General features: G+C 38.0%; 1 protein-coding gene across 1 annotated transcript; it reads right to left on the reverse strand.

Moving 5' to 3' along the window:
- Nucleotides 1-1,503: 1,503 nt before the first annotated feature.
- LOC119789375 lies at nucleotides 1,504-9,059 on the reverse strand. The gene is made up of 10 exons (XM_038294239.1): nucleotides 9,015-9,059; nucleotides 7,743-7,877; nucleotides 7,522-7,656; nucleotides 7,277-7,345; nucleotides 6,704-6,798; nucleotides 6,479-6,605; nucleotides 6,258-6,378; nucleotides 6,110-6,180; nucleotides 5,879-5,969; nucleotides 1,504-1,607 (listed from the first exon to the last, which is right to left on the reverse strand). The coding sequence occupies exons 3-10, from the start codon at nucleotides 7,591-7,593 to the stop codon at nucleotides 1,504-1,506; spliced, it is 750 nt and encodes a 249-aa protein (XP_038150167.1). The 5' UTR covers nucleotides 7,594-7,656; nucleotides 7,743-7,877; nucleotides 9,015-9,059.
- Nucleotides 9,060-12,139: the final 3,080 nt, after the last annotated feature.

The raw sequence follows: 12,139 nt of genomic DNA on the forward strand, positions 1-12,139 counted from the left end.
TGGATTCATGAGCCAATTCAGCACTTAGAAAGATTATCAATAAATGTCCTACTCAAGGGCGGATTTAGGAAATGTGGGGCCCTAGGCAAAGACAGGCAGGGGCCCCTCTGAATGCAGAAGACATGAAACAGCCCCATTCTACAGACAGAGAAATGTTAATAGAATAGACATCCATTATCTGTTCTAGGTTGTGTCCCTCTCTTCTTGTCCCTTTTCTTCTTGTTTTCCTCTCTATGTTTTGTACTCAGCTGACTTTTCATGCTGTCTCTAAAGGAATGAAAGATTTTTTCCAAGCACTAAGCTCACTTAGCTGATTGCTCCTTCCTGTGTTTCCAAAAAGGCCAAAGTAAATAACCCAGTCCTTCTTTTCACTGTAGACAAGCCATGATCTGCTTATCTGTTCTCCATTTTTCATTTGGATGAAATAATAGCTGCATGAATCATGACAGCAGACAAGATAGAGGAGAATCTACTCGCTCTGGAGAGCAGAGTTCGCTGCTTTTAGATGTTGTCTCCAAAGTCTCCAGTAGCAGAAAAAAGTCTCTAGATTTGGCGCTAGGAGCTTTTTAGAAATCAAAGTGCTAGAGGGGTCTGAAAAGTGGCTAAATATAGCGACTAAAGCGCTAAGTTGGCAACACTGCTCTTTGCATGGTTTGTTTTCAAATGGTTTGCTGCTGTCTGTTTGGACCTTTCTGAACATGTGCAGCAAATGGACTGATCCAATATGGTGGACACTGAAGGGGGGGGCTGAGACACACTTAATATTATCAGCGTTCTGATGGCATTTTAGCCAAAGGATTTGTATAAAAAACATAATTAATGTGCACAAATAAGGAATTGTTATATTCTGCTGGAGGTTTCTTCCTGTTCAAAGGGAGTTTTTCCTCTCCACTGTCGCTACAAGCATGCTTAGTGTGAGGAATTGCTGAAGAGTCAATGAGTCGATGCAATCAGCTGGTTTTCCTTAGATAGAAAACTTTGAATCATTCTGACTGGATGATCTGGTGAACTGTAAAGTGACCTGAGATGACATGATGTGAATTGGAGCTATAGAAATAAACTGAAATGTTTAATCTTGACATGTATTGAGATAAATAGAGATAAAAAAAAACACACAGTCTACTATTTATATAATAACATATTTAAAACAAGACTTGAAAAAAGAATTTAAAGCTTCAGATTTCTGTCTTTCTTTGTGATTTGATGATAAAGAATTGATACTTATCCTCAGTTTCCAGTCAAACATTGATTGTTCCCTTTTTTGCTGATGAGTCTGAAACAAAAAGCTTGGATTGATGTGGAGGGTTTGGATCCGAAAAGCTGCTTGTTTGACTGTTCTCCTGAACAGAGCTCCACTGAACCTTTCAACTTCTTCAATTTCATAACTTATTTAAAAGTCAATATACTTTAAATCTCACTACTTTTGTCGTTTTTTAATCAATACATTTATACAACGTGGCTCAGAAATGCACACGTTGTGATTTCAGTTAATGGCTGGAAGGTTCACTCTGTGCTCAGCGATCGTTTCAATCCTAAGTCAGCAAACCTTCTTCCCTCCATGGCTTCCAGATGGTGGACCAGGACCCGACCAGGTCTGCTGTCTTTAGCTGATCAGAGAGAAACAGACAGATGGAAACGGAGGAATAGGAAGGATGTGTCACTGAGGCACCAGAAAATGACACGTCGCTGAACATGCAGGATGCTCCTCGCTCGCTTTGATCTCAGCTTTAGACCTCTAGATTCTGCAGCTCTGGGACTTTATCTGCAAAATTACAAAAAGGATGCACTTTTTTTTAGATTGCATCTTTAAAACTATAAATATCTTAGTGCTTCATCGTAGACCAAGAAAAAAACGGGTTTCAGGAACACACCAATGTCTTTCACATTATCTTTTCCCCTCTTCTCTTTTGTCTCCTTCTGGCTGCTTTGCCAGGTAAACTTCTTAACCTGTAGCTTTTTTTTAATAGAAGATAATCAGTGAATGACAGATATTAAATATTATTTTCTCTGTTAAGTTGGTACTGAAGCTCATTCCCACCACTTTGAATTTAAAACTGGATTTTCAAAGTCATAGTTATGAGATATGAAGTAATTATTATTAGCCATAAAGTCTGAATTTATAAGGTTCAAAGTCATAATTATTAGACATAAAAATTAATTATTAGATATAAATATGTATTATTGTACAGTTGCCTTTTGTATCTATGCTTCTTTTTCTATGTCTGCTTCTGTCTCCCTGAACCCCAGTGGGCCTCAGCAGATGGCCGCTCACACTGAGCCTGGTTCTGCTGGAGGTTTCTTCCTGTTCAAAGGGAGTTTTTCCTCTCCACTGTCGCTACAAGCATGCTTAGTGTGAGGGATTGCTGAAGAGTCAATGAGTCGATGCAATCAGCTGGTTTTCCTTAGATAGAAAACTTTGGATCAATCTGACTGGATGATCTGGTTGAATTATTTCTGTAAAGTGACCTGAGATGCCGTGTTGTGAATTGACGCTATAGAACTAAACTGAATTGAAATGAATTATTATTAGATATAAGGTTATAATTATGAGCTAAAAAGTCCCTAACCATTATTTATAAAGTGATCGTTATAAAGCAGAGGTCACAGATTAACGGACCGCAGTCCCAATACGGACCCAACCTGATTTAAAACATTTATAAATTACTGCATGTTGTCCGATGACAGTGTCTAACTGCACTTGCGCCTCTTCTCCTGTTAATACGGTAAAGCCCTGCGGAGCGTCCAGCTCCAGGCTGCACGTGATCCAAATGAGCCAATGAGCTGTCAGTCTCACTGCAGGAAAAGTGGGATTTTCGTCAATATGCGGCACTGTAGATTGTCGTGGAACTTCAGGTTAGCGGCAGTTTACGACAATTTGCAGGCTTCGCCGAAAACTCCCGTAAATTGTCAGAAATTGACGTGGACTTTGTTAGGCAGTGTTCCCCCCATGCCTCCCCCCCATGGAATTCTAGGGGAGGCTTTAACATGTAAATGAACATGCTGTGAGCTATACAAATGCAAATCAGGGTTGCAGGGGGGGTGACATTCTCCAAGTGACATTTTTCTAAAAGGTAAGAAAATCTCTGATACAAAGAGATCAGGCTCAGTATAGCCTCTTACATTTTAGCTTGAATTGATTTATTTAATTAAAGTATAGAGACCAAAACAGATCTTTAGCTGACAGAGCAATACATTTAGAGCAGTAATTATTTAAAAAAAAAATTTGCATTTAAGATAAAAAATAAAATATTGTCTGTCAATATGCTCAATTCACAATTACTTAAGTGGAAAAGTTTCAAGAAATGAGTCTGAGATGATTCACTTTATAACATGGCGCATTATCCTGTTGGAAGTAGCCATCAGAAGATTGGTACACTGTGGTCATAAGGTCCGGCCAGGTCAAGATCCGCAATTGCAATCGCACCAAACAGGAAAAAGAACATCGACAAATTCCGGTTCGTCAAATTAAAATATAGCAGCAACAGATCGGTGACTAGAAATTATAGCACAATTCTTATATATATAAAAAAAAAACTAACACTGTTTATTTAAATGATTGGATCCAAACTATTGGTTATTCACCAACGAGGAAGCAGATTTCTCATCTCCATCAAAATATTCATTTTATACCGAGGGACTTAAACTTTAATCAAATCCATTCAAAAGAAACTTCTTATTACAGGAATGAAAAGAGATGCTGAGTTTGGGAGTAGAGAAAAAGTTCATTCAAAAAAAGCAGTTTTGAATTATCCTTATCCCCGTTACAAAAATCTACAAAAATATATATATATATTTGGGCAGAAACTGAAAATATGCTGGATGATGGTGGGATTTTTTTAATATGTCATATTAAATTAAGCGCAGGAATGAGTGACTCTAATTTAATGCTATTTGAAATGATTTTATTGCCATCAACAAGAACCATGTACACAAGTTATTAGTGTACATGAAATATGAAGGACTGTAAGCAGAGTTCCATGACTCCTGTATGTATGTAAACACACACACACACACACATATATAAGTATATATATATATATCCTCTAGCTTTTTCTCCGCCTGGAGCGATATAATATATCTGACGAAATTGTTTTTATAAGCATTTTTTATTAAAGAATTATAAATACTTCGATAAACATATTTAAATAAATTTAGTGCCAATTAAGGCCTTGATTTAAAAAAAAAAAAGAATGATTTTTTAATTATTTTTATTGATCCGCGGAACTTCAGTAAAGTTAGAAAGATATTCACAGATTCGGACTTCCAGGATCAATAACTCTCGTTGAAACACAAATGGCGCCTCTTTCATGTCCTGATAGCACAGACTACGTATTACAAGAATCAAAAAGCGTTATTTTCGAGAGAAACGAGCCGTTCTCCAAGCTGGATGTATTACATTGATCTCTATGCACAGGCAGCGGCCAGGCGAGTGCTTAGGGACCGTCTGCAAATGGTAAAACAACAGCAAAATGTTGCAAATAAAAATCAATAACTCCACTGCCATAGAGTGCAGAGACTCCAAAATCACCACACAGACCAAGGGGCTCTTGGTGATCACACTACAGCAGCTGTTTTTGAAAAAAAAATACACTTTTTTAATTTTTTAGAATTTGTTATTGTTATTAACCATTAATATCATCCTATTTTGATCAATAGCTCCGTGATTATACAGTGCAGACTCTCCAAAATCACCACACACACTGAGGGACTCCAGATGAACATACTACAACAGCTGTTTTTGAAAAAGGCACCTTTACCTATTTTTCAGAATTTATCTTTGTTATTACAGGCATATAACAGCCAATAATTACTCTATGGACCATTGTAGTGCCACCAAACTTGTAGCACACACAGAGATACCCTCATTTGGATCATACTACAGCTCTTACTTTGGGAATATGGGCAAAACTCTATTTTTTCAGAATTTTTCAGTGCCATTATAAGTAAATATTTATCTACAAATACACTATTATAAACTGCAGCCACACCAAAATCACTGTACACATCTTTCACACTTTCCTGGTGATAATACACCTATTATTATATCAATCAAATAATATTTTATATATTTGGGTGTTTTTGGGGGGATAAATAAAGTACAACACCACTATTATGTACTGTACCTTCACTAAAATCACTGTACACATCAATCACACACAACTGGTAATAGTTTAAATGTTCAAAACAATGGAATATACTAACATTAGTTTTTCAGTATATAAAGAGTCCAATGATATGTTTCTCACTGAAAGAACCATTAACAAGTCCTGCAACTAAAGGCATTCTATGTTTTGTAGGATGCATATATCAAATGGACCATCAATCCTTTTTTTCATTTATTCAACATTAAACAAAAACACACAGTTATTATTACAAAAAACATTAAAACAAAGAAAAAAAAAAGATATCTTTTCAGTGAAATCTATTCACTCAAACTTAGTGGTCATAACATATTAATTCTGAACGATGAAATAACATTTTAATTAGTTCTGAACAGAGTAAAGGAACTGAAATATTTATAAATGATTAGTGCAAATGAAACAGGTCTTGAGTATTTACAGCATAGGCTACATCTTTCTGTACATTAGGTAATAAATTATTTCACATCTATATGACAAACCAATTAAGGTAATTGCTTACCTTTTTATTTAAGATTTCCTTTTCTTTATGAGTATACTACAGAGTAAAAAAAAACCTTGTTTTAATCTCTGTTACACACATTTCCAAGCACAGATATTTATTTCGATATTTGTATTTACATGATGTTTCAATGATTATGGTAGTAGTGAAATTCAATACACATAAAGACACCCATTTCTCATAATAGTCTGGCAAACTTAAAGACAGCCTCATCACTCAGGGCTCTTGCACAACTTACAATACCAAGGGATATCTTCATTTGGGATTTGTGCTGCTGTCATTCCAAGACACTTCGTGTGAAACCATCTTGTACAAGTTCCACACTGAATCTACATAGGGATAAAAATATTATACATATTTTAAAAAGGTTGAAATTAGCAAATATGTAATGCATTATCTGAGAAATTCAAGATTATCCACTATTCAGATCATCCACTGATTTAAAAAAAAAAAATCAAGACATTATCACCCAAACAGCATCAGCAGTGGTTGGCAGTAGTTCCTTATTTCCACAGAAGGAACAGAAGTCATCCTTTGCCACTAAAAATAATTAAGCTATATTACTGCCATGTTTGTAGGAAGTTGTCAACATAATAATGTAATATTTTGAAAAATACCTGAAGCCCTTAGAATTTCTTCTGCAATTTCTCTTCTTAGAGTTTGAACAGATTTTTTAGATGACTCTATGTGAAATTTCTGTGGTATGTTTGGAAATTCCATTACTGTCATCTTGGCCATCTAGACAGATGTCAAAACAATACATGTGCTATGAATGGTTTTGCACAATAAAGAAAAAGATGTTAATCTAAATTGAAGAAAATATTTTTCATACTATCACCTGCATGACAAAGATCCAACAACTGGTGGCATCTTTCTGGAAGGTGTGGGTTATTTTGCCAGGCTTCCACTTGATGTTAACCCAATCTTCCTTTCCAAGTCTATTCCGACGCATCTGAAAGTACTGTCTATAGGACAAAAGGAACAGAATTTTCTATGAAAATTTTCACGGACTATACGGCTAAATATGTGATTAAGGTACTCAGTCCTCATTATTTCATAATACCCAAATTTGTAGCCAGCCTTTTTGGAGTCCTCTACTTCATTTGAGCCTTCAAGAGGATCAACCACAAAAATCTGGTTTGAAAGGCTATGAAGATACTGTTAGAAACATTAAAATATCATTATACCAAACAATCCATAAATATGTTATCGACCACAACATCCACAATAAAATAAGTATAAACGTTTTAAATAAAATGTCCAAAATTGATACACAAAAATGTTAGTTGATTTACAATACTAAAGACAAAATAACAAGCCATTGCACATAAGTACCTTTTTTTTTTTTTTTTTTTTTTTTTTTAGACACTCATCAAATGTTAAACAGTAGTCATTCCAGCTAGATGAAATACAGAGCTCATAATCCTAAACTTGTGAATTTGTTGGTTGAGTCATTACAATTCTTAGATAAATACTGAACTGATATGAAAATTATGTAAGTAATACTACTGTAGCTTTTAATTGATTAGAGCTAAGTAGTCTTTTTCACAATTTTTAGGCTGGTAACCTTTGAATAAACCAACGAAGACTAATATATTAACGGCACATAATACTACATGGATAGCTGTTTTCTTACCACAAACCTCCAGTGCACATTGTTTACGTTGACAAATCCAATGGCTCCATCATAGTCATCAAATGTGACCTGACAAAAGAAGTGACACAGAAAATATGTACATTTTTCAAGCAACTTATAAAATGAATATTATTCAAAGTATTGTAATCCAAATTTTCTATGATCACATCAATGACTATTAGAAGTCTGATCTGAAGCCTGTGGATGGCCCAAACTCTGCAATAATGAAGTGAAGTGATACGCACCTTTTTTAAACCCTGCCTGGCCATCTGCTGTCTTGTGCCATGCAATATTACACCCATGGTGTAGTGATTCATGTGGTACAGTCGGCCAGCTGTATCCTTAGACTTGAGGATGGCTCCAATGTAGCATTCTATCACCTTTGAACAAATATTATATGAAGATCAATCATAGTGTTCATTATTAATGAAGATATTCGTCTATATATTTTAATGAGAAAACTTGCCTCTCCAATGACTAGTTCATCAGGCCTCAAACTCTGAAATTCTCTGTGTCGGAGGGTAAATGTGTGTTTCTGCTCTTCTTGATTTACTACAGCCACTACAACTTCTGTTGTCTGGCATTTCCAGAGGACATCCACCTACATGGATATGATTTAATAAAAAATAATCACTTCCAGCATCATTTGCAAAGTCATTCTTTTTTAAGTATTTCAGTTCTCTGTCTACATATCCTCTGACTACAAAAAATTGTTGTTGAAGTAACCCACCTCTTTTGAATTCATTACATTGTCCCACAATAATAACCTTGATTTTCCCCCCCCTATAGTATACACTACCGTTCAAAATTTTGGGGTCACATTTAAATAGCCTTATTTTTGAAGGAAAAGCACTGTACTTTTCAATGAAGATAACTTTAAACTAGTCTTAACTTTAGAGAAATACACTCATACATTGCTAATGTGGTAAATGACTATTCTAGCTGCAAATGTCTGGTTTTTGGTGCAATATCTACATAGGTGAATAGAGGCCCATTTCCAGCAACTATCACGCCAGTGTTCTAATGGTACAATGTGTTTGCTCATCTGCTCAGAAGGCTAATTGATGATTAGAAAACCCTTGTGCAATACATCTGAAAACAGTTTAGCTCGTTACAGAAGCTACAAAACTGACCTTCCTTTGAGCAGATTGAGTTTCTGGAGCATCACATTTGTGGGGTCAATTAAACGCTAAAATGGCCAGATAAAGAGAACTTTCATCTGAAACTCCACAGTCTATTCTTGTTCTTGGAAATGAAGGCTATTCAATGCGAGAAATTGCTAAGAAATGGAAAATTTCCTACAACAGTGAGTACTGCCCCTTTCTGAGGACAGCACAAACAGGCTGCTGTGGGTACTATTTACTGAAGATGCCAGTTGAGGACCTGTGAGGCTTCTGTTTCTCAAACTAGACACTCTAATGTACTTATCTTCTTGCTCAGTTGTGCAACGCAGCCTCCCCCTTCTTTTTCAACTCTGGTTAGAGCCTGTTTGTGCAGTGATTTTCCTTCAAAAATAAGGACATTTCAATGTGACCCCAAACTTTTGAACGGTAGTGTATGTTTCTAAGGTGGGCTCTGGTTGAACTATGTTCTTGAGTCAACCACATTGTATGAATAAAACTGCCAGACTGATGCTTAATGTGTCTTCACAATGTTTCTAGCTGTCAAAAATAAGTTGTAGTTCCACCATCACAAAATTTTAATGGCTTTAATTTAATGTATCTACCGAAAAAAGTACCTCTGTTGAGGGCTTTGAGCAGCTGTTGTCCTCATTTGTCTTCTGAAGATACACTATATTGCCAAAAGTATTTGCTCACCCATCCAAATTATTGGAATCAGGTGTTCCAATCACTTCCATGGCCACAGGTGTATAAATTCAAGCACCTAGGCATGCAGACTGTTTTTACAAACATTTGTGAAAGAATGGGTCGCTCTCAGGAGCTCAGTGAATTCCAGCGTGGAACTGTGATAGGATGCCACCTGTGCAACAAATCCAGTCGTGAAATTTCCTCGCTCCTAAATATTCCACAGTCAACTGTCAGCTGTATTATAAGAAAATGGAAGTGTTTGGGAACGACAGCAACTCAGCCACGAAGTGGTAGGCCACGTAAACTGACGGAGCGGGGTCAGCGGATGCTGAAGCGCATAGTGCGAAGAGGTCGCCAACTTTCTGCAGAGTCAATCACTACAGACCTCCAAACTTCATGTGGCCTTCAGATTAGCTCAAGAACAGTGCGCAGAGAGCTTCATGGAATGGGTTTCCATGGTCGAGCAGCTGCATCCAAGCCATACATCACCAAGTGCAATGCAAAGCGTCGGATGCGGTGGTGTAAAGCACGCCGCCACTGGACTCTAGAGCAGTGGAGACGCGTTCTCTGGAGTGACGAATCGCGCTTCTCCATCTGGCAATCTGATGGACGGGTCTGGGTTTGGCGGTTGCCAGGAGAACGGTACTTGTCTGACTGCATTGTGCCAAGTGTAAAGTTTGGTGGAGGGGGGATTATGGTGTGGGGTTGTTTTTCAGGAGCTGGGCTTGGCCCCTTAGTTCCAGTGAAAGGAACTCTGAATGCTTCAGCATACCAAGACATTTTGGACAATTCCATGCTCCCAACTTTGTGGGAACAGTTTGGAGCTGGCCCCTTCCTCTTCCAACATGACTGTGCACCAGTGCACAAAGCAAGGTCCATAAAGACATGGATGACAGAGTCTGGTGTGGATGAACTTGACTGGCCTGCACAGAGTCCTGACCTCAACCCGATAGAACACCTTTGGGATGAATTAGAGCGGAGACTGAGAGCCAGGCCTTCTCGTCCAACATCAGTGTGCGACCTCACAAATGCGCTTCTGGAAGAATGGTCAAAAATTCCCATAAACACACTCCTAAACCTTGTGGACAGCCTTCCCAGAAGAGTTGAAGCTGTTCTAGCTGCAAAGGGTGGACCGACGTCATATTGAACCCTATGGATTAGGAACGGGATGTCACTTAAGCTCATATGTGAGTCAAGGCAGGTGAGCAAATACTTTTGGCAATATAGTGTATTTGCCCTTCTTCAAAGCTTTCTTTGGAACAGGAACAGTGGTTGGAGCAGTGTAGAATTTCGAGTTTCCAGTTCGGGGTTTTGCTTCATCTCTCTTTGCCCAATTCTCCTGTGCTTGACCTATGTCCTTCTGTTGCATTGGTTTTAGGAGTAACTGCTCAGGTAAATGATGACACATGATGTGTTCTTTATATCTACCCTGTAGAGAGGTAAACATTTTCCTGACAAAGCTCCCTGGCCTCAGTCTCCTCTGCTTTTTTAGAATAGAATGTCTCACTATTCCAAACCATTTCTCCACATGGCAGTTTGTGTCCCTTGTTTTGCTTGGGCCAAAAGTGTCCTCTTCTTTGTCAGATGCAAACCTTTTTAAATTTCCCAAAAGCAGACCACTCCAAAGGGGAAAAAGGCCCAGGTAGTTGTCAAAAAGAACATCAACAACAACTGGGCAGTAGTAAGGATTGTCCACATCTTCATTGATTTCTGCATTCTCTTTTTCAAGCTCTCCTTGCACCTCCTTCAATACCTTCTTAAACTCATAGGTGAAGGGAGATTTGCCAACAATTGTTTGTGCATTTCTTCTTTCTTCATCACTTTCCTCCTGAGCTACAGGACTCTCTTCAAGAGTCTCAGTCTCCTCCACGTCAGGAATCGGCACTTTTTTTATTAATTCCTGTATGGCCTTCAGATTTTTCTGCACAGTGCTGGTGTTGTATTTGCCAGTTAATACTGTGCAGAATGAGCGGAAGATTGTAATTGCAGAGGCCATTGATGTTGTGTTTTGCAACCTGGCAAATGCAAATGTTGCAAACTCCTTTAACCCTTTATCATGTGTCTTTCTCCCAATAGCCTGTGCAACAGCTTTGAGCACATGTGCAGAGCAAATGTGAAGCACTATAAACATTTGGATCTCTTTCCATGTCTTTACTTTGGAAGAAATAGCAAAGGCCCTATCCAAATAGCTTTCAATGCTCTCCTTGTTGAATGACAGAAGGACACTTTGGAGTAGTGCCCAGCTGTAGTCTGTTTCCACCCGGTGTACTCTTATCTTTGTGTACTGTGACAGTTTTCTAAGAAACTGCATTAACCAGAATGTAATTTGTGGTATAGAGTGTTCGTTGGTCAGCATTTCACAGACTGGGAGTGGAGGTATATTCTGACCACCACCAGGAAGGGTAAGAGAGTAGTAAAGTACTCTTTTGGTCTGACCTGGAACTTTACAAACAACATTACCTGTAGCATCTAGGTACAGGGTCAGTGGAGCCTTCCTTCTCAGGTGTTGCACTGTTATGCTTATTCCAGTTTCTGTATACATGTGTACACCAAAGGGGTCAATTTGTAAGTGCTGTATGTACCCAGGCATCTTGTGGAAATGGAAGTCACATTCCTTCATGATCTTTTGAGTTAGGTACAGTACATCTCCATTAAAAGATCATCATGCACTCTTGTTGCTTTTGTAACCTCTGAACTAATCACCTTAAGCACATTTTTGTTTAAACATTTGGTTATGTTCCCTGAAATCAGTTCATCAACTGGTGCTTTTTTGAGTTTCCGATAGAACACTTGGCTCACTCCTTTGTGCAGGGCTTTTGCAATTCTCCCTCTCCGGGTTCTTGCGGCTGGTCTGAATTTTGTCTCATTTTTCTTGTGTGCCACTGTTCCTGTTTGCAGCACAGTTATCTTGACTTTATTGTCTCCCATTGGCTCCCTTTTCCTTTTAAAAAAGTATTTAGCACTGCAGGAAGGGATTGTACAGACAGCACTTACATTTAAATAAGGACTGTTAATTTTCCTGCTGTTGAGTGGTTTTATGTGCTGGCTCTTGAAC

Source organism: Cyprinodon tularosa, unplaced genomic scaffold, assembly GCF_016077235.1.
Source record: "Cyprinodon tularosa strain WSP-4 unplaced genomic scaffold, ASM1607723v1 ctg337, whole genome shotgun sequence".
NCBI lineage: Eukaryota > Metazoa > Chordata > Actinopteri > Cyprinodontiformes > Cyprinodontidae > Cyprinodon > Cyprinodon tularosa.